The sequence below is a fragment of the Herpailurus yagouaroundi genome, unplaced genomic scaffold (assembly GCF_014898765.1).
Source record: "Herpailurus yagouaroundi ecotype Mexico unplaced genomic scaffold, PumYag 194, whole genome shotgun sequence".
Taxonomy (NCBI): Eukaryota; Metazoa; Chordata; class Mammalia; order Carnivora; family Felidae; genus Herpailurus; species Herpailurus yagouaroundi.
Window position 1 is genome coordinate 1,971,233 of NW_024412425.1, and position 25,547 is coordinate 1,996,779.

General features: G+C 51.4%; 1 protein-coding gene across 4 annotated transcripts in view; it reads right to left on the bottom strand.

Annotated features, from left to right (window-relative positions):
* The window catches only part of SIPA1L3 (signal induced proliferation associated 1 like 3), a 238,986-nt gene that overhangs the window by 73,023 nt on the left and 140,416 nt on the right, over positions 1–25,547 (bottom strand). For all 4 annotated transcript variants that reach the window (XM_040445990.1, XM_040445987.1, XM_040445988.1 and 1 more), the window contains 6 exons: positions 21,758–21,888; positions 13,712–13,900; positions 12,688–12,862; positions 9,607–9,710; positions 7,883–8,040; positions 1,333–1,909 (listed from right to left, as the gene is read on the bottom strand). In XM_040445990.1, coding sequence (XP_040301924.1) covers positions 1,333–1,909; positions 7,883–8,040; positions 9,607–9,710; positions 12,688–12,862; positions 13,712–13,900; positions 21,758–21,888 — 1,334 coding nt within the window. The remainder of the gene's footprint in view (positions 1–1,332; positions 1,910–7,882; positions 8,041–9,606; positions 9,711–12,687; positions 12,863–13,711; positions 13,901–21,757; positions 21,889–25,547) is intronic.

The following is a 25,547-nucleotide window of genomic DNA, read 5'->3' on the forward strand; positions in this document are numbered from 1 at the left end:
ACCTACACTCCATGGGGTGGTGAAAGACTGTGAGATCACGCATGTAAAATGCTTATTAGCACAGACTCAGGGTTCAATTAAACTCATTCAACTAGCCAACCAATTAGTATTTACTGAACACCTACTACGTGCCAGGCAGTCCTGATGGAGGCATGGGACATACGCAAGTGAATAAAACAGATGGAGGCCCTGGTTCTCCGACCCCACATCCGTGTTGCTACCAAAAACTAATGTTGTTACCTAAAGCTAAGCATGAATTTTGGGCGAGGAAAGCTGAGGGCAGGGCCTTATCAATCCAACCTGAATTTAATGAGACAGTGCAAAGGCCCAGAAGGGTGAACATGGTGGGATCTGGAGGTCACAGCCCACCAAGTCAGGCAAGCTTGTCTGGGCAACAGAACTCATCCAATCCTTAAAACTTTCACGTGACGTATGGTAATTTTTGTTCCCATTTTTCAGATGGGGAAACTGAGTCACACAGCAGTTAAGAACTTGGCTCAAGGTCGCACGGCTGGCCAGTGGCAGTGCCAGGACTTGAAGCCAGGCCTTCTGACTCTAGAACCCGGGTCCCATGTTACGCACCCTTCCCTATCTCACATGCACGACCCGCCCTCCTGTTAAACCCACCAAGAGCCCACTGCTGACTACAGCGTTCCCTTTCACAGAGCTCAGATGTGGCCTGAGTACTTCTTACCACAGTGCTTCAAGCCTTCACCAACCTAGCTGTCACCCGACTTGAAATCTGTCACTCTTGCTTTGACCACCAGTCTGAGTCGGAGAGGTCTACCAGGAGTTTAGGGTAAGAATTCACCCAGACTGTGAACCTTCGTCTTTTAACAGAGGAAGTTAAGCCACTCAGGTTTATCGTGATTACTGATGTGGACTTATTCCCGCTATATAATTTTCTGTTTGTTTGTTTCTTGTACTGTGCTTTCTCATGTTCTCCCCAGGTCCCTGCTTATGCCCTATCCTTTAGTGGCCTGGAAGCTTTTCATTCTATTTTAATTCTTCCCCAAAGTACCCTTACATTTTGAATGTAAGCATAAACTTATATCTCCTATCAACTTCTAGAGTGAATAAATACATCTCTGTCTTCCCAAGGTGATGACAATGGAGAGCCTTGGATCCCTGGCCCGAACCTTCCCTAGAAAAGAACCCAGGGTGCAGGGCCCACAAGCCCCCCTAGTGTGTAAGTGGCAATTCTGGTTCTCTTGGGGCCAGTTAGTGTCCTGGCCTGACTGACTGGGCTGGGGTGGGGGTGGGGGGGGTGGTTCCCTAAGGCCTGGGCCAAACCACAGAAGTGCCGTACCACTGCCGAGCTCTCTCCCTTACCTTCAGTCTCTGGACGATTTCCCTTATGTCGTCCACAGAGCCTTCCGTGGACTGCACGAAGATGTGGTCCCCTCGCCCATAGAAGATTTTGAGAGTGGAGGAGTCTGGGGTCCAGCCGATGACATCCCCACAGTAGCAGTTGAACACCACCTCCTTGGTGCGAAGGTCCAGGAGCACCACAAACTCATTGGAAATCCCCAAAATGCAGTCAATTTCTACCCCCTGGGCATAGTCCTGGGCCGCCACCCTCCAGGCGATGGCGCCTGCGCTGTGCTGCTCAGCGCCTGCCCGTGCTTTTGTCTTTTCCTTCTTCTTGGAGGTCAGGGAGATGAGGTTAAATTTGCCAGTGGAGTCAATGGGTGTGTTAGAGACACAGTTTTCAGCCAGGTCCTTGAGGTACTCCTGGCGGGTCCTGGTGGCCATGGTGTGGAATTTGTCAGACTTGTGTGCAGCGTTCTCGGCATTAATCACCTTGGCCAGCAAGAAGTCTCTGAAGACATCAGACTTGCGGAATGTGGTTCCACTGGGGATGGGGGGACCAAAAGCAGGAGCATCTTTGGATCGGGTCACAGCCATACTGAGGAAGGAGAAATAGATGGTAGAAAGAAAGGCACTTGAGATTCCCTTCAGAAAGAAAACATGCAATCAGACACAGGAGTGTGCTTTGTAGGAATGGAAATAGTTACGTCTAGTAAGTTGCTGGCTAGACTGGAAACTTTCGACAGCCTTAGGGCGTGTATACGCATTTTTTTACTTCCTAGAACATCCACTGCTGTTAGAACATCCACTGCTGTTCAAAGAAGAATTCTCCTACGGCTGTTCCATTTCGGTTATTCTCATCTTACATACATATAAACTGTGTGGTAGGTTACAGTTTGGCAAACACTCACTCCTCCCTCTCCACCTTTGAGGGGAGGTACGTCCCCACCCTCCTGATCCTGGGTAACTTGATTTAGCCAATGGTTTTCAAGCAAGGCATGCCTCCTGCGCTCCTGCCTTCTCCGGGAGCTAAACATGCCCCATGGGGGCCCCAGACGGATGAGGGACACCTGTAGCAGACCTGGACCCAATCCGTGGCCGGGAGCCAAGGCCAGTCAGACCTGTGGATGTGTGGGCCAGAGAGACCTGTTAATGTCTGTGAGCCACTTGAGTTTTCGGGTGGTTTGTTAAGCAGCATTATTATCAGAACATCTGACTGATACAGGACATTTATGTGATTTACTTCTTTCAAACATTTGTGTGACATTGTTTAACATACTTTGTAAATCTTCTCTACGTGGGTTATTTTGAAAATTCATTGTAATGAGAGGTTAGAAGGCACCCTTCCTACTTCAGTTTCAACCGAGGTGCCGTGGTGACAGAAATGAAATAGCGAATGGATGAGAAAGTAAAAAGGAAATAATCTAAAACCTGTTGTGCCAAACCAATGAACCTTCTTACCCCCTACGCAAACTACAGAGGGAGCTGCTGGAAGGAACATCTTCGGAGAAAGCTGGGTGGCGAACACCATCATCTCTGCACCCACTCTCGCTGGCAGCAGGGGGCCTCTGAGGTGAGCCTGTAGTCAAGAGGAGCCTGGGGGACCAGGAGGGTGTACAGGGAGCCCAGAGAATTCGCAGTCAGCTGTGGTCACAGTCCCAGGGACACTCCCCTGCCTCCCATTTCCTCCTCGTGCTCCAACCCTCGACAGGCCAGAAACAGGTCAACATGGAACAGAGGAGAGGTGAGAAGGAGCAGCCCTGAGCTGGGAGGTGGGAGAATTTGCTGAGAAGTCAAATCTGGAGATTTGATGAGTATCTCAGATGTGTTGTTCCAATGACCAAACTGAGTGGAGACTCCAGTGGCTATAGAGCAGCCGATTTCTACAGTCAGGAAGTCAGGCAGAGAGGCTACGGCTCCTCCCAGAGTCACCACCCAGGGGCAGGGGAGCGCGACACTGGCTGGAAGATGTTAAAGGGTGGTGGAGACACCATAAGCTATGCTGTTTATATGACGATGATGAAAAGCAGTATGAGTTGCTGGAAATGAGCGAGCAGTCGGCTTGCTAAGGTTTTCTTAGAGCATTGTATTCATCCTCCACGAAAACCTCACCTTATGAGTACTGCGTTAGGAGAGATTTCCTAATGCTTCTCTTCCCACCGTAGGATAATTTTTAAATAACGAGATTCCTACTAAAACATATTCCATGGAACCCAAACACAGTGTAAGGCTTGTTTGGGTTCTGACTCCCAAGCCCCCACCCTCCCCCAACGTGACAAAGGGGGACAGTGTAACATTCCTGCATCTATTGGACAAGCATTTCTGGGATGCTCTCTTGCACGCTGGGGATACAGCAGTCCCTGACCTCCAGAGCTTTATAATCCAGGAAGAGAGGCATACTAAACAAACTTACAAATTAATTTATAAAGACAAAGGAAGTGAATGGGGTACAGACAGAACAACAGAAGGACCTGATATGGACAGGGAGACCCCAGGAGGGCCTCTCTGAAGAAGTGATTACTACACTGGGATCAGAGGCTGAGTAGGAGCCAGAGGAAGAGCTGAGGGGAGGGCCCTGCAGGCAGTGGGCGCTGCATGTTCAACGCCTGACTGCGAAAGACGAGGCTGGGGTGGTCTGAGCCCAGACAGTGAAGAGTCGGATGCTCAAAAGGTCACTGGGGGCCAGGCCTCGCAGGGCCTTGATGGCGTGTTAGCGCTTTTCATCTTGATCGTGAGACCAAGCAATCATGTCACCATCTGGGCTGGCTCGTCACGATCTGCACCCCCAGATCTGGTGTCTGCTGCTCTCCGCCCTGCTCAGTGCCCTGGCAGGTGGGTTTCTGCAGGCTATCACCTTCACCTGGGTTCCCATGCCCTCCAGCTTCCAGTGAATTTGGTCAACAGGAAGCACCAGCAGGAGGTGACAGGAGAGAGAAGTTCAAGAATTTCTTTCTCTTCACGGCCTTCTTGTTGGGCTGGGATAGCGGCTGTGGTTGAGTCCTTGATCCTTCAACTCACAGCCATAGATAGCTCCTGCCTGGTGCCCCCTCTCCCAGAGCCATAGCTCTCTCTAGCTTCCAGAAACTTCTCCCATCCTCTCTAACCTCAAGCCGAAGGGGTGGGTGATGGCTCCCTGCTGCTGGTGGTTCCCAGATGCCTCACTTTCCTGTACTTGTTCCCCTAACCTAAGCACACCTGTGAATGGACTGTTCCCTAACCCTCAGTTAAAACCCTAAGGGAGGCATCTGCTTCCTGAGGGTCCATGATGGACACAGGTGCTAGCAACAAGTGACAACCAGACTGACAACCTGCGAGGATCACCATGGCTGCCCCATGAGGAAAGCACTGGAAGGCGCCTGGGGCAGAAGACTGTCAAAGGAGCCCTTGCACACCCCAGGTGGGTCAGGCCAGATCCCTTGCTCACCACCTCCACTGTTCACTGTCCAGTGACACTCCTCCAGTGCAGGAGTGCCATGTGGGCAGATGCCACACTGAGTTTAGCTGGTCCCCCAGCACCAGCACAGGTGTTCACTATTGATTTAAATAGCGATTTAAACTTGAACAGACCAGGAAGAAACGGATTTCTACCAATGCACAGCGGGTGCAGGTTTGACGGAAAAAGGCACTTTCCAGGGGTGCAGTTCTTCAAAGGCCACACAAACCAGGCAGGTTTTCTGGGCAAAACCGTGTGGGCGTGGCCTTGCCTACAGGACGGGGGATGGACCAGATGACTTCGCCAGTCTTTCTAATTAACGGTATGTTCGCATTGTATGTTACAGCTGTGAACAGCGCTGCGACGGCTCCGGTCAGCACTTGGCTGTGTAGAGTGATGGATTTTGGGTTTCCCCACAGTCCTGATTCATGATTTTAAGAACCATGAAATTACAAGCTGCTGAAGGCTTCTGGACAATCAGAACAGCTGGTCCTTTGCTTCCCAGCAGGACGGACTGGGTTTTCACAGCCCACAGGCTGCAGGGATGCTGGTGTGCCACCCAGAAACGGCACATTGAAACCGGAAAGGACGGCACCTCTTCAAACAACCAGGAGACGGTGCGTCACCAGGTCACCTGGTCACTGTAGCTCAGTAAGTATTTCCAGAATATTCACAATTACTCATTCAACAATTCTTTTCTCGGTGCCTAGGATATTTGGGCCAGGCATCTGTCCGGCCAGCAAAAATGTTTTTAGGGCTCACTGTATGGCAAGCCCCATGTCACAATAGATACATGAAGGGGAATGTGACATGGGGTTACTACCTTCAAGGGAGGCAAGGGCCACGCTAATAAGTCATTTTTACAGCATGAGTGCTGCCACAGAAATGTGTTTGGGGACACAGAGGGGACCGGGTGTGGTCTGTCCGGAGAGCAGCTGCCTGTAGGGAAAGAGGGGAGAGGAAGGGAGAGGGTGTGGGAGGGGGTAAGCTTTGGTTGTATCTTTAACATTTTCTTTCTTTAAAAATAAAGAAAAGAGAGAGAGCTGAAGCAAATATGGCGAAATGTTAACATCTGCTAAATCTGGTGGTAGGCACATGGGTGTCTGTTATATTATTTTCTGTGCTTTTCAGGATGTTTAAAATATTGCATAATAAAAATATTTTAAATTAAATTGTAAGAAACAAGAAGGGTTTGTGAATCAGAAGCAAGCAAGCATCCCGGACACCATGCAAAGGCTGGCCTGGAAAGGTGGGGGGTTGGTGGAAGGTTGCCGTGACAGCCCTGGTGGGAGCGTGGGAAGGGTAGAAAGGCCACCCCCATGCCCACGGCTCAACCCCCTGCCTCTGATGTGCCAGGAGAGGGAGGCCTTCTCCTCTGTGGTGTGTGTGTGTGTGTGTGTGTGTGTGTGTGTGTGTGCGCGCGCGCACACGCGCGAACAACTCCATCTTCCCTCACCAGGGCTACCTTTCAGCTGCTGAGGAATGTGGGACCTCCAAGTGAGCTCTGGCTCTCACAGCCCGGAGGTGTGGGCACAGGTAGCTGCTGCTCAGAGTACCAGATGCAAAGGGGTGAGGACACAGGGGGCCTGTGGCCTGATGCCCCGTGGAGGCCCTGCCATGCAGTGTGCTGGCTCCCAGCAGCCACCTGGGCGGCACATCTAGGACAGTGTTCTGAACCACACGCACTACGCGGTGGATTCCCCCCCCCCCCGCCCTTCTCTCATACACCCGGCTGACACAAGAAAATGGGAGATTCCGGCAATTCCTCAAGACTACCAGTGCACGACGCACACACCCTTGGGCCCAGGGACTCCAGTTTCAGGAATTCTCCCATCTGTATAGTCGGACACAAGTGCGAAGAGCGGATGCAAGGTTGTTCGCTGCCGGATGGAGGGGAAGAGCGGCTGACAGGAAACGGCCCAGGTGCCCGTCGATGGGGGGAGATTCTCACGCGTCCGCACGATGGAATGAAAAAGCACTTTATGTATTGGTTTGGAGAGATCTCAAGGGTTGGTGAGAAAATACAGGATTCAGAACAGCGTGTGTTATGCTCCATTCGTGTTAAAGAGGTGAAGAAGAATACTTGTAAGCACGTGCTGGTGTAGGTATGAAACATCAGGATGCACAAGAAACCGCTAACAGGACAGCTGGGTGGTGGGACACTGTGACCTTTTTTTTTACTTTTTTATGTTACATTTTGTACCTTTTGAATTTCAAACCGTTCTCAGAAAATGGAAAACAGCGCTCCCTTGCCCATTCCCCAGAGCTTGCGGTGCTATCCCAGGGGCAAGTGCTGCCCTTGGCCCGGGGCCTAGGTCCTTGATCAGCTGGTTTTCAAGGACGAGGGCTCTCTCCTCACCCCACACCCAGAGTGCTTTCCATCTGGCCTCTGGGTGCTGGCCACTCTGCTGGTGAGAACTGGGGCTTGGGGAGGATGCTGAATGAGCCTGCGGCCTGTGTCGTCTGTTGATCTATGAACCAGAACCACAGCTCTATCCCTGCCCCCGTCCTTCCAACTTGTGATTTCCCCCTGGGCCACCACTCCTATGCCTCAGCCCTGTGCCCGCTACCCAGGCGTGGCGCAGGGGTGGTTTCACTCTACGATGGGCACCTCACCCCCAACCAGATCAGTGAGCCGAAATTCTGGGGCTTCTTTTCCTGGGAAAGCAAAGCTTTCTTTTTGCTGGATTTGCAGCTGGGAGGATGTTGAGCTCAGAGCTGCCAGCAAATGAGGCAATGTATAGGAAAGTGGAGCAGATCCAGCTACGCCCGAACCTGTCATTTGGGAGCCGATGTATACGAATGCCTTCTGTCTTAAGCCAGGTTGAGGAGGAGTTTTTGTCACTTGCAACCAAAAGATTCCAGGCAACTACAAATCCCCGATGGTCTCCTTATCAACACTGGGGTGACATGCCCCTTTCTCGCTGAGGATCGCTCTCTTGGAAGGCGCGGGAATGTGAGGACAGAGCTTCCCTGAAAGCAACACAGGAGCCAGCCCACCTGGGCAGCTGCTCTCTGCTGGCTGTCTTTCTGCACGCTGCCTGGAGGCTGGGAATCGGCTGCTGTGACTTCCTGTGTGTGCAGGGGTTGGGGGCTGGCCCGGGGCTGTTCCCTGGGGCCCATGTGGGAGGTGCATACCTGTAGCAGACATTATCAGTGCAGGGGTTGTGGGCTCGGACAATGATGAAGACGTGCTGAAAGTGTGAGCGGATGTTCTTGGGGGTGAAAGGCAGCGCCCCCGGCTCCTGGAAGATGATCGTCACAATGTCGTTTCCTATGTGCCTCTTCCTTAGTAGCTGGTGAATGGAAACAGGGGACGGGAGGGCGGCACCAGTTGGCTTGAGGGCCCTGCCTGGACCCTCACAGCAGCCTCCCACCGCCCTGTGGTTCTTGCCCCCCTCTCCCGTCTGGTCCCCACACGCAGCCAGCGAGAGCCCTGGACCTTGGTCGGATTGTGTCTCTCCTCGCTCAGAGCCCTCCAGTGGCTCCACCTCACTCAGGGGGAAAAGTCAACTCCACGTGGCTCCCTCTTTCAGGTCTTTGCTGAGACACCTCCCTCCCATGGAGGCCTTCGCTGGCTGTCCCCACGACATGCCCTCTCTCTACTATCCTGCCGCCGTCACTCGACATTTATCGACACTCGGCACACGGTGGCTCTTCCCTCTTCCTTCTGTTTCTGGTCTGTCCCTTCCCACTAACATGTCAGCTCTGTGACGCCAGTGGTTTTGCCTGTTTCGTTTGCGGCCTACTGCTGTGTCCTCGGTGTGAGAGCAGTGCACGGCACACCGCTCTTACAGAATGCTCACAGGTTAACCTTATGGGTCCATGGACACCTGACCACTGCTGGTCTATAAAATCTACAACGTCACCTGTACCAATGGAAATGATATACACTTGCTGAACCACAAGTCTGTGGGGTTTCTGTTCTTTAGAAACTAGGAAAAGTTGTTTCAGGACAGAATCTGCACGGCACATCCAGGAGAGGAGCTGCAGGAAGCAGGTATTAGCTGTTCTTGCCCACTTGGCGCCCATTCCTTCTCCTGCCAGCCACGTCCCTCCCCCGGGGGAAAACACCTGCCCGATCTCTATCAGCGTTTCAAGTTGAGCTGACCCCACTCACCATCCATCCCCCGGGGGTGGGCACGTGCTTCCGGCTCAGCCAGTCAGCCCATTCCTTCCCTGCCCCGGGCCCCGGGGACTGGCAAGTGAATAGTCCAACGAGATTCAGCCCTGAAACGTTTCTGGGACACCAGGGAGGCACAGCTGTCTCCCCCACTGGGGTGGCTACCTTGGTGGGATGTGGGCCGAGGGCACCTAGGGGGCATCTCTGCCACTACCTGGGAAGACCTGAAAATAAGGTCACTATGAAGAAAAGCAGAGCTGCAAAATTCAAAGGGTCCCTAATATGCTTTGAGCCCCTGGATCCAGCCGTACCTAACGCTAGCCCTGTGCTGGCACGTCAGAGTTACATAACCTAGTAAAACCCATTTATTGTTTATGCCAATTTGGTTCGTATTTCTGTTATTTCTGGTTGAAATAACATTGACTGGTTTGTTCTTCTTTCTCACAGGACCCCTGATGACTCAAGAGACCTTGAGGGGAGCTGGAATAGCTACAGGCTAGCAGGGTGGCTAAGGAACAGCTAGGAAAAAACTGATCTCAAACGACACCTGACCTAGCCTCCATCCCCCAGGTGATGTGATCATGGTGCGGAGGGTCTCCAAGGCCACGGGAGGCAGCAGGAGAGCCCATGCCAGCCAGCCAGACAGCCAGCTAACGACCGCGGGGAGGGAGACTGCCTTGGGGTTCAGTTGTGCACCAACTGGAAATCACATGGGACCCCTGCCCTGGGCCCCACTGACCTGCTGCCTGTTGTTGGGGGTGTAAGGGAGCAGGGTGGAGACGTGGAACATGATCTCGTAGTCCTGGTATGTCGTGTAGAGGGAGTGGGTGCCCGTAGAGTCGGCTGCAACAGAAACACCAGTTAGCACCACGTTTCCCAAACCTCTGGGCTTGTGCCACAGCCCACATGCCATCTGTGTTAGTTTTTAGCTTGATGTTTTCACTTCACTCTACTCTTTAAAATTAAATAAATTTAGGTAAAAAGGAAACCTTATGTTAGACACCCACCAGACTGGTAAAAAAAAAAATTAAAAGTCTGACCGTACCAAGGGTTGGCGGTGATGTAGAATGACTGGAGCCCTTTACGCGGCTGGTCAGGTGTGCGAATTGGTACAACCACTTTGGAAAACTTTTTCACAACATCTAGTGAACCTAAAGATCAGCTTAATTGATGACTCAACACTTCGTCTCCTAGGATCATAATCCAGAGAAAAGGTACACATGTGCCCTGGGATATGGGTACAGGCACCTTCAAATGTCAGTCACAAGAATGGATCAACCATGAAACGAGCCGCAGTCACCACATGGGCGAATCCCATATATACAATGTTGAATGAAAGATGCCAGACACAAGAGGAGCACGTAGCGTGTGATTCCATTCACGTTACGTTCAAAAACAGGCAAAACAAATGCTATTTAGAGATGCATGTATAGGTGGCAAAACTATGAATGATAATCATGAGAGTCAGGATGCTGGTTATCTCTAACGGGAGGGGGTTGTGATCAGGCAGAAGCACATCTGATTGTTGGCTCCATGTTTCCGAGGGGGAAACTGAGGCACAGGGAGGGAGGGACTTGCCTAAGGTCACACTGCAATGCGCAGTGAAGTCTGGACTGGAACTCGGGATGTGGGACTCCAGTGTTTTCTTAACAGGACTCCGTGTTGCTCTTACCCAAATCCCTAAGCTTCAGCCCTAAAGGCCCTGCACGGTGGGTCCTGCCTGCCTTCCTCACTTCATCCTCTCTCTACATGAACTTCCCTGGACAACAGCCTTTAGACCTCGGGGCTTTTGCATGTGCTGTTCCTTTACCTGGAATACTTTCGGGCTACTTCATTGCCTCTTTTATTCCAACTCACTCTTCTCAGGCCACAGGCCATGTTCTCAAGGAGCCCTTCCCCACTCCAACATAGGATCAGGTGCCCCATACATGCTCCTATCATCTTGAACTGCCCAGGGAGGAAGGCTGGGAGGTTTCTGTGGAGCGCATGAATGAGCCCACGAACCATGTTGCCAGGAACTCCAGGGTGTCATGTTCACCCCGGGAAGCCCATTCTTCCAGCAAGCTTTATCTAGTTGAAGGTGCTGGGGAAACAGTGGTAGAACAGGCCCAAGAGTCCCTGTTCTTGAGGCCTCACATTTTAGGGTGGGGGGTAGCTGTGACAGGTGAGGGCACTGAAGCCACAGCTGGTCAGTGCCAGAGCCAGGCCTGAAGCCAGGAGACCTTCAGGTGGCTGCAAGCCCAGGGCATCCCTGTCTGGTAGCTGGGGAGACTGGCCAGGAGCACTGCGCTCCTTGGGGTCCTCAGAGAAAATCCGCTTCCTGCAGAAGCCACGTGGCAGTGGCTGGTGTGCCCTCGAGTGCTGATTCTCTGTGAGGCACTGTGCCAGCATCTGACGCTCACGGCCAACTCGGGGACGGGGGGAAAGACTATGGCCGTCACTTCGTGCAGGACGCTGACCCTCAGGAGCAGGCATCTGTCTGAGAAGGCGGACAGTAAGTGTCCGCTTCCTTTTTCTGAGCACACTGCCCCCACACTGAAGGAATCACCAGTGGAACCACTCCCGCTGCGGGCTTCCAGAGCGCCAGGAGCGGACAGGATGCAGGCAGCTCGGGGAGGCCGGGCAGGTCCAGGGTCTGACACAGAGCGAGGGCTCAGTAAGATAGTTCAACACCGTGCTCCCGAGGTAAACACAACTTTACAGATGAGGAAACGGAGGCAGAGACCGTCAAAGCCACTGGTCCAACACCCCTAAACGAGCAATGGCTCATTCCTCCCACTGCTTCCTTCAACAGACAACAGCCAGAAGCACCCGCCTAACACTTCATTCATGTCTCTAAACATGGTCTCATCTGGGCCTCCCTTCTCCAGATGAGGAAACTGAGGCATGGCCAGGTAAGGTGAAGAGCCAGTGATCAAGCCATAGCCCCATCACTCAGGGCCCGACTCAGCCTAAGCAACTATCCCAGCTACAGCTCACCTCTAAGGGGTCCTTCCCATAGGGAGCCGTGACGCCAATTTACAACATCACTCTTCCAACCCCCCAAAACTGCCAGGACACATTTTAATCCTATAGATCATATATAAACATATTATGCATATAGATGCATATTTATGTGTGGAAATGCCAGAACGAGTATGTTGTACCTCGCACCTGCCTTAAGAAACAGACCGCCTGCCACCAATACTCTTGTGAAAATGTGAGTATCGTTTCCTAGTTATAGCCACACTCTCCCTGGAGGCAACCACTGCCTTGAACGTCATGTCCATCACGGCCTTGCTTTTCTGTAGTTCTCCTACGTCAGAACAACCCCCCAGACAATACACTGTTGAATAAAAGCCATCTTTCGGCACCTGCTTTTGTGAGGCCCGCTGTCCACGCTCAACATCAAGTACGTGGCCTTCGTCCAGGCTGACGCCTGCAGCTCTAGTTCACTGCTGTCATTGCCACACAGCTCTCTGCCGCACGAAATACCACAATTCTGCCCGTGCACGCTGGGCACCATCCAAGCACTGGTGGTTATGAATATTCAGGACATCTCCCAATGCACATGTGCATGAGTTCCCAGAGGACATGTCTAGGAGCACAACTGCTGACTCACAGGGTAGGTGGGTCTTTAAACTTTACCAGAACATGCCATACTGTTTTCCAAAGCGGTCACACTCTCTGCACCCCCGTCAGCAGAGTCTGAGAGCTCCCACGGCTCTGCGTCCTTACCCAGGTATCATCAGGCCTTGTGACGTTTGCCCCTGGGGTGGGCGTGGGGTGGTGGTCCACCGGGATCCCACTGGTTCCCCCACGAGGCCACTGTGGCACTTACTCTTGACATCCAGCTGGGCGGCGTACTTGGTGAAGCCCTTCAGGCAGACCTTCTCCCCGATCAGGGAGAGGAACTCCTCAAAGGCAGGGCCGGCCTCCTCGTTGTTGTACATCTCCTCCTCCGAGCTCTGGCCAGCCTTGCAGTAGAGGATGCCCACTTTGTGTTTCCGGCACAGCTGCAGAGGCGGGCCGGGCGGAGACGTCAGAGGGAGGGGAAAAAGGGGCTTTCTCAGGCGCGGTGCCCAAGGAGCTCCTGGGGTCACACAATAACTCGGGGCCGCAGCCAGAGAAGAGGGAGAAAGGTGTGGGGGGGCACATCCCAGTTGTCCCTCCCCTTCCCTCCCATTCCAGAGAGGCACAACAAGGTGTCGCACAGCCCACTCTCGTTCTCTCTACGGAGGGCCACGCCACTCTCAAGAATTAAGACACCGTTGCCTTGGCTGGCTGCCCACAGGAGGTGGACTGGAACTGGCTAAGACTTGGCAAAAGGAAATTCTCCAGGGCTCAGGGCTCAGTGCAGTCAACTGTTTTCAGGGAGTGGGCCCTCGGTGACCACATGTTTATTTTATGTATCTCATTCTCCTGGTCACTGGTGACTGGACCTTGACAGACACCTGACCTAAGCGCGGGCCAGTCAGAGGCTCTCCTGGGACCAAGAGTCAGCTAGCTGGGGTCTGCACGTGGCTGTTATTCTCACAGAAACTCTGGGAGCTGTGGGAGGACGGAGGAGCAAAGGGAGCCAGTGTGCAGAGATGGGAACACACCCCCTAGCCTGTCCCCCACCATGAAACCTGGTGGCTGTCTCATCCCCAGACCATTTTCCTCCTGAGACCCAGTCATATTCTTGCTCTTGGCTCCCTTGGAATTTGATTAAGAGATCCCTCTTTTTACCTAAACTAGGTTAGGTGGGTTTCTATTCTTGGAAAAAAGAACAACAACAAAAAAAAGACCAAGACAGAAAGAGGTACCAGGATGGGGCTGCAGGCTACGGTCCGAGGGGCCCCCCACCCGGAACCCCGGCTCACCCCTTGTTCGTCGAGCTTCAGCAGCTGCTCGGTCACCTTGGGCGTGTTGAGAGCCAGCCTCAGGCAGTGGATGTTGAGCTCGGGGATGACATACTCCAGGGCATCCTTCAGGGGCAGGCCCCGCCCCGTCCCATGCTTTGTGGCTGTGGGTGTGGCGTCCTCCAGGATGGATCCCCGCAGGGTGATGAGCTGTTTGAGGGAGAGAAGAGAAGGTCAGGAGGCTCTCAGGACCCAAGAAGGAACAAGAGCCCATGAGGGTGTCCTATTCTCAGAGCAACGTGTGCGATGGTCAGAGAAGCTTGGGTCCCAGGGCCAGCCCGGGGTTTGGACCAGGACTTGAGCTTGCCGCCGCCTGCTTGTGTGATCTTGAGCAAGCGCCTTCAGATCTCTGGGCCTCAGCTTCTCTTTCACGAAATGGGTACAGTGACGGCATCAAAGCCCAGAAGAGCGCCGGGAGGATTAAGTGGATGAGTCAATGAGACAACGGATGGAGCACACCTTCATCCGTCAACAAATACCGACTACGTGCCCCCGAGACCTAGCCCTGTTCTGGGTGCGGCAAACAAAACAAAGACCCAACTGGTCTTCACCCGACTGGCATTTAAGTGGGGACACAGATTATGTCAGCTAGTAAGACGTATAATGAATAAAACAGGCTCCACAAGGCAAACCCTCAATGAACACTGTCTTCATTACAACACGTGTGAACATATTACTGTACTAACACGGTTGGTCTGTGGTGGGGCCCAGGCATCTACGTACATGTGCACATGCGTATTCATACTTATACCAATGTATACTTTTACACACACACACACACACACACACACACACACACACACACACACAACCTTTTCAGTGCCATTCAAATGATTCTGCTGTGTAGCCAGGATTGAAAACTTTCAGTCAGGCCAATCATGGCCAACTCATTTCACTTTCCCAGATGGTGCTTTCCATGTTTTTCCTATAGCTGGCCACATGACTAGCTACAGGTAATGAAATGTGAGGGCAATTCAGCTGGGGAAGGACTTCTTGGACACATTTGCTTCCCTTCGTTAAAGGAAAGCCCCTTTCTACCAGCCCATTTCTTCTTGCTAAGGACACTGGTGTGAGGGTAAGATGTTTGGGGCTGTGGCAGCCATTTTGTGTTTGCGAGGAAAGAGACAACAAGAAAACCAGAGAAGTCAATCTCTGCAGCTGCCCACCTCCAGGCTTCTTGTTAGAGAATTAAAATAACCCTCTATTTGTTTTAGCTGTGGTTACTCAGGTCTTCACGTTTACTCTATAGGCAAAGCAGTTTCTAACTGATATACCTTTATAACAAAGTCGCATTTATGAAGGTGCAGTGGTACAACAGTAATTACCTAATTACGTGCACACGTCTGTTCAGGGGGAGGTTTTATCATCTCCATGTTGCAGATAAGAAAACTGAAGCTCCGAGAGGTTAGGTGCCTTCTCCAAGGTCACCACAGCTAAGTGACTAAACCAGGATTCCCACGCAGCCCTGAATTTTCCAAAACTTACAGCTTTTGCCATTGACAGTGTTTTATTTTTATTTTTGGCTGTGAGGTACATCCTCATACAGAAAAGTACTCAACACATGGAAGCATACCTAAAGGAATGATCACAGAGTGAACACCTAGGTAATCCCCACCAAATCAAAAAAGTATTTTCAGCCCCCCAAAACTCCTTCCCTCCTCCCCAAAGGCAACTCCACCCTGACTTCAAACTCCAGAATTTATTTCTGCCTGTTTTGGAGCTTCAGGCAGTTTGTATTCTTTTATATCTGGTTGTTTCTCTCAATGCTGTGGATATGAGAGTGGCCACGTTGCTGTGAGAAGTGGCTGTATTGCCACAACGGATTTATTCCATTCTGTTGAGCACGGAAACCGCTTCCAGTGTTGGACAACTATGAACACTGCTGTTAGGAACACTCATAGGAGCGCCTCTTATTGCACATGAACAAAGTTTCTTTTGGGTCTATACCTAGGAGGGCAACTGCAGAGTCACTGGGCATGTTCATCTTTAATTTTCCTGAACTGCCCAAGTATTCCAAGTGGTTGTACCAATTCATGTCCTGCTAGCCCCGAGAGTCCCTGTGGCTTCAGGTCCTCACTTGTACCAGCTCAGGCTTCTCTATCCACAACGTGAGCTGACCATCAGGTGATGCCATGCCCAGGGCCAGGCACGCAGCTCCAGCCCCAGCCAGGCAGCATGACAGGGTATTTGCGGCAATACCAGGAAAAACATCCCCCCTCAGGGGATTGCTACAAGCACCCAAAATATACTTGAAGCTATGATATAAAGACTAAGGATGAGATGCCAGGGTGGCTCAGTTGGCTAAACATCTGACTTCAGCTCAGGTCATAATCTCATGGTTCATGAGTCTAAGCCCCGCCTAGGGCTCTGTGCTGCAGCTCAGGGCCTGGAGCCTGCTTCAGATTCTGTGTGTCTCTCTCTCTGCCCCTCCCTGCTTGTGCTCTGTCGCTCTCTCAAAAAAAAAAAAAAAAAAAAAAGACTAAGAAGGATTAATCAGTAGTACCTGGAAAAACATGCCTGTCCTAAGTCAACAGACACAAGAGATGGCAAAAATAATGTGTCGCGGCATTGCCTCTAAGCATACAGCTTGCCAAATAGGACCTGGGCAAGAGGCATGCATGGAAGGAATGGAATGATCTTGTGTTCTGGAGTTCCCAGCTGTAGCCTTGGTAATTAATAAAAAAACAAGTCGCTTTTATCCTAAGGACAGTAGTCTTGAAACAGATCATGAAAAGCAACCATGTTGGATGCTTTGCCCTGCCAGTCTGGGAGCCCCTGGGATTGTGGGTTTCAATCAATGCACCAGCTGGATCCGTTTTTGTATCCTGCTGACACTGGCCCGCAGCGCCCTCTGCTGGGGCCAAGCAGAAGCATGGTCCTGCACCTCAGTCTCCCACTCTAGGAGACAGGTGGCCTACTGTCACATTTTGGCTCTGAAGACTTGACCAAAAGCCACTACTTGAAAAGCTCCCAGCTTTGCCTTCTCTGCTGGGGAGATTAAGTAGGGCACTGGCAGGGCACAACGAGTGGCCATCTCTACTCTCCACCTGGTCCTGTCTGTCATCATCGCCTACCTGGCCTATGATGATAGCTGCCTCCTGGTCTCCCTGCTCCCACACCACTGCCACCCCGGCCCAGGCCACTCTTCCTGCAGCAGCTTGAGTCAGACCACGCCTCTCCTCTGTGCGGAATGGGCTAGTGGCTTCCCATTTCTCTCCAAATAAAATCTATACACCCTGCTCAGCCTGCAAGGCCCTGTGTGACCTCATCCTCAACGATACCCAGCATCATCTCGCTGAGGGTAAGCAGTCACATGAGCCATAGAAAAGTCTCAAGGCCATGTATGCAGGGAGGTTTCTATTTGCACAGGTTGTTCTTTGTCGGCTCCTGACTTAGATGCATTTTTCTCTGCTGGGCAGTGGGTGTACGCGTCGGGGACTTCTCCTGGGAGGTCACTTAGGAGTCTGTCTGCCTGGATTCAAGTCCTGACTCTACCCATTCCTTAACTGTGTAACCCTGGGCAAGTTGCTTAATTTCTCTGTGCCTTTTTCCTCATTTATAAAATGCGGATAATGACTCTCTCAAAAGGCTGTAAAGATTCAATAAGATAATCCACATACAGTGCTCAGCTTTGTATCTGGTATCCAGTGAGCGCTCAATACATGTTAGCCATTATTATGTACACACGTGTCAAATGTATTTGTACAAAACCATATGCATAGTTAAGAATTTACATTTCACCTTTAATAGGAAGCTATAGTTGACTTTTCTCCCCACTTAACAATATGCTTTGGAAATTTCCATAAACACACACACACGATCAGAGTTACCTACTGACTACAAATGAAGTCCTAGTCGATTCACACTATTATACTTGCTTTTTTCACTTAATAGGAGACTCTCCCTTTTCTACTTTGTACACTTACTTATATACTTAAATTCTTAATGAGCGACTGTTACTTTTTAAATAAAAAAGAAATGACAAATCCAAAACTCTAACCCTAACAAAATCAAGGCCAGTCAAAAACTCACGTTTGCTGGGCTAAGGGGGACTTGTTGGGCTTGGAGGCCAGACCGTCCCTGGTTGCCTGGGGTTTTCCTGTGTCCTGGGAGAGACACACCAGCAAGGGGCTCAGGCCAGGGCTTGTCCTGTCCAGGCTGGGCGGGGCGGGGGGAGGGGGGCGCTGTTCAGGCGTGTGATGCCAGAGCCCAGCTCCAAGTCTGTTCCTGCCCTGGCGGGAAGCTCAGGGCTGCCAACGCTCACAACCCATCTGCCGGGAGATATGGGCCCACTCGACTGTCTGCTCAGCGGCCGGGGGTGGCCATCTGGGGCGGGCCAGCCTGCTGGCCTGGAAAACAGCCCAAGCCCTTCACCCTGGACCCCACACCTTGGTTTACGGGAGCCTAAGATATGTACATGTGGACAGGAGGATAGAACTCTGCCCGTGAACTCCACCTTTGGTTCCTGGCATGGCCCTCGGACCCTGGCGGGGGGTGGTGGGGACAGTGACAGGCCAGGCTCGTAGTAGCATCTATCACTTGGAGTACTCACTGCCTTACAGCCTCAGGCTACCACCTCATGTGTGCGAGTCCATGAGAACCTTCCCTGCCGCTCTAGGAGACAGGGAACAAACAGCACAGAGCCCATTCAGAGATAAAGAAACTGAATCCAGCAGTAAAGCCAACATGATCACATGGTTAGTAAAAAACCAAGGTCACATGGTTAGTAATTGGCAGAACTGGACTGAACCCAGGGCTGTCCATTCCCAGAGCTAGAATTCAAACTCGACCCCACAGGCAGTGTGCTGAGTGGTTAAGAGCCTGGGCCCAGGCCCCGGGAAGCTTTGGTCCATGTCCCAGCTCTGCCATCGGTGACCCTGACAAATGATGATCTCCCTGGGCTTCAGCCTCCCATCCTCATCTGTAGAATGGGAATAATGGGACCCATGTCATAAGACTGTTGAGAAGATTTGGGCTTCACGCATATAAAACATTTAGGACACTGTCTGGCAAGAATGTGTGTTAAAAGTGTTAGCTATTATTGTGGATACTGCTGTTGTTACTACTGGGGGCTGTGGATTGTCGCCATGATAGGAAGGGCTTGAGGAAGAGGCACGGCAAACCTTGCTGGCCACTGCCCGCCCTCCAACTCAGGTGATGAGGTCCTCAGGCCTGAGTGCCCAGTAGGGCAGCTCCACCAGGAGCTGGGCTCGGGGCTGAGCCTGCATGCATGTGGGGTTAGAAAAAGGCCTGGTTGTGGCTGTGAACCTCATGGTGGGCCAAAATTCACAGGGCTGCCTGGAATGTGACAAGGGGACAGTAGACTGAGACCCTTACCAATGGCTAACTTCACTGGGGTCTTCCCAAGTGCCAGGCCAAGCACTGCCTAATGTGTAACCCCACTGGATCCATGACTATAGGGATTGTAGGGACTGTGGGAAGACTGGGATTCCCAAGAGGGAAACTGAGGCTCTGAGAGGAGAAGCCAGGTGTACAGGTTCACAGCTGGTAAATGGCTGAACTAGGAATCCATACCAGGTCTCCAATGTGCCAGATGTGAACATGCCTCAGCACCTTTGCAATGGCTGTTCCCTCTGCCTGGAATGCTCTTGTTCTAGACGTCCACATGGCTCCTTCTCTCATGTCCTTCAGGTCATTACTCAAATGTTATCTTCCCAGTGATACGTCCCTTGACCATTCTGCCTAAACACTGAACCGCCCCTTACACTTATCTCTTCCTTGCTTGACTTTCTACCTTGTCATCACTTACCACATTGTGTAATTTATCAAAGTATGTGTGTATTGTCTGCCTCCCCCACAAGAGTGCAGCAGGGATGGCAGGTAGTGGTGCTGAGTGAATCTCTGCCGTGTGGATGAATCCTGGACCTGTGTCCTGGGGCTTCAAGAGCCTCATGCCGATCCTGGGTGGGGGTGGGGGGGGGACTGGAGGCTTGTTTTGTGGGTGTTGGGGCTAGGAAGTGCATGGAAGCAGGTACAAGGCAGGAGCAGCACTGAGCCGGTTTCAAACTCACTGAATAGGAACCACGGCAGAAACAATATACCCTGACCCAACATCCCCGCACCCAAGTCTCATGACTCCTAGTACATGCAGTGCAGGCCGGTATTTTAAAAATTCATTCTACATATTCCATTTTTATTAATAAGAAACAATAGCACAAAAGCGCTGGCACTAAGCTGAGTTTGTAACTCATCAATGGGTCTGCCGTGCAGTTTTGAGCCCCGTCAGTGGAATCCCAGAGGCAGCCGAGTGGGGCTAGAGAGGAGGCTGACTCCTCCCCTTGCCACTTACTGGATGCTGCTTTGGGCAAAGCCCTCAACCTCTCAGTGCCTTGTTTCGTCATCTGTCAATGAGGACAACCGTGCCTTCATCACAGAACTGTCGTGACACTTAAGTGAATAAATTAGATAAAGGGTAAAGAAAACATCCGATCTGCAATGTCACGGCAGTTGTAATAAAATATTATTTACTAGTGTTTGTTATTTCACCCAGCAGTTCCCCAGATGTTGTGACACAATCTGATGCCATGTGAGCTGTCACGTCACATTCTGCCCCAGTGCTCATCTGGCCAGAAAGGTGAGGAGAGGGAAGAGGGGCTGGGTGACAGAGGTGCCGGTGACGACCTGTGGGGGCGCTGTGGGACTGCCTCCTCTAAGCTGCCACAAAGCCTCTGTGTCCCACTCCCCCTCAGCAAGAGGGTCTTCGTGAGCGGATGGGGCTAGGGCCCTCGGTGTACCATCTGCCAGTCTGGATGACGTCCAGGCTCGGCTGGCCTCACACCCAAAGTCCTTGGCGGCAGCAGCAGGCTGCTGGGGTCCCACCGGGACCTGGGCAAAGGCCAGGAACAAGGCGGATGGGGCAATGCAGGGCTGAGGGAGACCCACTTTGGGGGGCCTGCCCAGCTGACTCCCACCCCTTTCCTGGAAAGCTCTTCCTTACTTGGGTCTTTTGGAAGCCTAGCGCCCCTCTTGGCAGAAGAACTGCCCCCCCCCCCCCCAGGTGATTCCGACTGAACTGTCAATTACAGTGTGCTGCCCTGTCCCAGTGGAGCACACGTGATCCAAGCAGAGCCAGTCAGAGTCCTTCCCACAGATTTGGCAGCAAGTGTCTCTTCCTTGTGGAGGAGACATAGAAAGATGTAGAAGAGTTGAGCAGCCAGTCTCCATTTTCCCATGACATGGAGAGAGCTTGCTGGTGGCAGAAGAGAAGAGAATGACATTCACAATGCAAAAAAGCAGAGCTTAGAGGAACAGAGCGGTCTGGAGGCAGAATATGGTGACATTATTTGAGTGCCTGGATCCAGCTATGCCTGAAGCTAGCCCTACCCCGCCTGGATTTGCAGTTATATAAACCGAAAAATTCTATTTCTGGCTTGAACCAGTTAGAAGTAGATTTCTGTCAATTACAATTGAGAGTCCTAATTGAGCAGGATGCCCCCAGCAGGCCTTGCTCCCTAGCCACGGCTGATATTTAGTCTAGGGGAAGACCTCCTCTGCCCAAACCAGGACAACGGGTTTCTCTACTCAGACTTGAAAGCGCTGCGAGTGTTTTGAGCTGAGCGGCACCAACAGCAGTGCCTGCTGTGGCTGAGATTCCCCAATTCCTGCCGTGCCTGAGGCTTGCTGCCTTAATTCTTTCCATTCTGCAGGACATCTCATGATCCTGAAAGGATCCCTTACACGTCTCCCTTTATTTCCTATTCTAACCAGAGTGAATCTCTTGTACAATGTAAGTATTGTGGGCTCTCCAAGATCCCAGTCCTGGCCTGGCCCCTTATTCACTGAGCCCATACAAGTCACTTCATTTCTCTGAGTCTTAGTCTTCTCTTCTGTAAAATGGAGAGACGAACAGAAGTGCTCTCAGGAGGTCATTAGGAGGACTGCGTGAGGTGAAGCAGGGGAAGCACCTACCACAGAGTAAGGGCTCACAGAGGGTGAGGGGCTATCGAGCTGTAATTTACGTAAACTAATAACGGTGATGCGACTTACCTCACGGGTCCGGAAGATGATCCTGTACTGGTACTGAGGCCCGTGGTCCTTGTGGTCCTCCAACTTCTCCCGCTTGATGCTCACAGCCACTGGCCCCAGTTTCTCGTCCACACCAAAGTAATTGGCATGTTCTGAGAGGGAAGCGTTCAGAGTGAGTTCTCTGGGAAGGAGGGGTGATGCCCAGGGCAGGTTCTTGGGCAACCCGCGGGATCCTGCTCACACAAACCTCCCGCCTGGTCATGGCCACACTCGACAGAGAGACTGACTGGCAAGACCTGACTGTGCCACCTCAGCCAAGTGACAGAACTTTTTTGAGCCTCAGTTCCTCCGTCCGAAAAACGGGCGCCCTGACACTACCCATAACTCATCGAGTCGATGTGAGGTGAGGGTGAAATGAGACTACAAATATTAAATGCTTAGCACAGTGTCTGGCACATAAAAAACACAGCCTATGGTTATCCCAGATTTGCAAACGTCCGCCATTAGCTCAGCTGCCAACTAGCCCTGTGAAGTGGTTAAGATCCTATTCTACCGCGCTGCTCGCAGGACTCAAATCCAGGGTGTCTGCCACTAGGTCAGATGGATGGCCCAGGCCAAGGCACTCCACAGCATTTTCATCAGGAAAACGGGAGCAGTAAGGCTGGACACACCTCTCAGCACAGTTGTGAGGATCAAATAGGTTAACAGGCGTGAAGCACTTAGCACAGAGCCAAGTACACAGTAAGCACAAAAGAAATGCTAGCTCTTATCATCCCAGGGCGTGATGTTTGTCACAGAAAAGGGACCATGATTCAAGTCCCCAAGCATCGCTTTTATCCAACCATGCTTCTACACACCTAGGATACTTAAACGCACTCTTTTCCCTCAATAGAGCCACCGAATCATGGAGCAAGTCTCGTGTTCTCTCCCCTAAATAGCAGCTGTCTCCCCCTTTCTCTAAAACATGCTGCTGTTTTCTAATCCTTCCAGAAAACAGTTTTTTCCAAGGTGAAACCCAAGTGTTTCCTGCTTGTGGTGGATACCCACCGGCAGCCTGTCTTGACTCAAGTCAACATCCACCCCTTGCCAGAAATTCCTTCCCATCCCGGTGCTCTGAATATTTAGCTGATGGTTCCTGTTCTCATGAGATGCTTTTAGTGAACCAAAAGCTTATCGAAGGCCTAAATAATGTGTTAATTAACGGTGCCAGTCAGACCAGTAGCTGCACTGGGTTAAACCATCTCCCCAGCAGGTCAGAGAGCATAAGAAGTATCTGCTCCACAGATAATCGGTTCATTCCTAAACATCTGCAGGGCTTGTTCGGTTTTGTTTTCTCCCAAAGCATACCCAGCGCCCTGCATTCCTGGCATACAGTAGGCACTCACTGAACAATGACCAATGAGGAATTTATAAACTTCTAGGGCTACCAAGAAGTCCAATTTTGAAAGAAAAAAAAATTTTTTTTAAATAAAGCTCCCTAGTGAGTACTTACTATCTGCCCAATGAAGAACTAAGTGCTTTAATGTACAATCTTATTCGATCCTCACCAGTCTTATGTCGGTATTTCTATATATGAGTTGGAAACAACGTGTTCTCTGTTGGTCAGGTACAAAAATGTAGAATCAGGTTTTGACTGAGTCATTCAAATCCTCTACAGCCTGATTTCTTGACCACTAGATGGGTCAATTTCAGGGAGACCCTGTCAGCGTCTCCCACTGATTGTTTACTTCTCCCTGTAGCCTTATCTGTTTTTCATTTATATCCCCCTAACCCAGGTTGCCAGGTGCACAAACATTCACAACTTTTCTCATTAGCAACTGTCTGGAACTTTCTTTTTCTCCATCCTTTCATTTTCGATTTCTGTGTCCTTTTGTTTTGGGACATGTGATGCTGCTACAATCATCTCCATTCCTCACGTGAGGACAGAGTCCCAGGGGTGAAATATGTCATACAAGCTAATAAGCTATGACACAGGCACCCTGAACCCAGGGCTGTCTGGACTCCAATGCTGGAGCTCCAGAGCCTGCACGCACTCTGAGCCCTGTGGGATGACTTAGTTGAAATTTGTTAGGTTTGACTAGGACACTGGCTGAAACAATTTTTTTAAATAGTTGCTGTGGGGTACTAGCTGCCTATCCATTCTATTCTGCCCTTCTTTTCAAGAAAAACCCTCTATTCTTAGGGGAGGAAAAGGGGATTTGTCTAGTTGAAAACCTGTATTTCCCAGCCTGCCTTGTAGATAGGAGTGGTCAATAAGCAGCAGTGGCTGGATGGGGCTTCTGAGAAAGCTTTTTAAAGGGAGGTGATTTGACAAGAGATCTGCCTTTTTGCCCTTACCCTTTCCTCTTTCTATGCCTGGAAATATGGATGCGACAGCTGGAGCTGCAGCAGCCATCTTGGACCAGGAGACCACCTGAGGGCTGGAGGCCATGCACTAAGGATGGCATTCCACTGATGCTGAGGAGTAACCATACCAGCCCTGGGCTGCTGACCTCCAGACTTCTTTATATCATAGAAATAAGCTTCTATGTAGTTAAAGTCTGTCACTGGCAGTTATGAGCAATTCTAAACCAATACAGTTGTCAGCATTTAAAAATTAGGAGAATCCGCATTAAAAAAAAAAAAAAAAGCTTCATTTCAGGAGAATCTTGAAAAATCGGAAAGGCTGGCACACTGGGTTTGCCTGTATTTCCTGCATGACAACAGTGAGCTGGAGCTGAGCAGGAGCTGCCCTTTGCCCCAGTCCTGCCCAGCTCCTGTAGCTGCCTGGGTTCTCTGCACGATGCTGTGTTGTCTCCTCAAATTGTCCCACCAGCACTAATGAACCTAATGATGCAGGAAGCCCATGTCTCCCTGGTGTTAACACCTTCTAAACATCAACAGCTCCACCTTCAGAGGGGATCCAGAACTTGCCTGCTTAGTCCCGCACTCATGGGCTCCCAACCTGGATGTGTCCATCATCCTTTCCTGCTTGGATTACTACAGCAGCCTCCTCCCTGGCTTCCCTGCTTCCCCCTCCCCCAGCATCTGTCCCCCAGGAGGAGGCTGTGAACACCTGAGTCACTTCAGGGCCCTCTCTGCTCCTCAGAACTCTCTTGTGGCTCCATCTCACTTGGGGCAAAGACAGTGAGAGTCCTTGTCATGACTCACAAAGTCCCACACTATGTGCCTTGTCACCTCTCTCCCTCAGCTCCTGCCACACTCTCTCAGCCACTCTGTCCCAGCAACGCTGGCCTCCTCCCTCCTCCTTTAGTGTTTCAGGACTATTGAACTTGCTCTTCCCTGTGCAGGAACACTGTCCCCAAGCTCCACACAGCTCCTTCCTGCAGCTCTGTACTTAACCACCTAGGAGGTCCTCCCAAACCATTCCCTATTGTAAGCGAAGCCTCTGACCTTGACACGATTTCCCTCTCCCTTACTTCATGTTTCTCCATAGCACTTGCCACCCTATGCTGCCTTATATATTTCACACATTAATCAAGTTTTTTTTTTTTTTGTCTTGCTCCCCCCAGCCCCCGCGCCCCAAGTGCTGGGAAGACAAGATCTTGATTTTAAGCTAGTCAGTACTGTATCCTCAGGCTCTAGACAGTGCCTGTCACCTAGCTGAACCCAGCACACGGTTGCTAAGTACACGCGGATCTACTGTTTCCCGTGGCTCAAGGGTTGGGCGTGCTGAGCCCCACGTGAGGCGTCAAGCTAAGCGCCAGATGAGGCTCCGCTCACCGAATCCCGGGTGGGTGGATGGGCGCACATAGGGAATGCACGAGCGGCGGGGGTCCCGGGAACAAGCCGCTGCCACCCACCTGCCCCC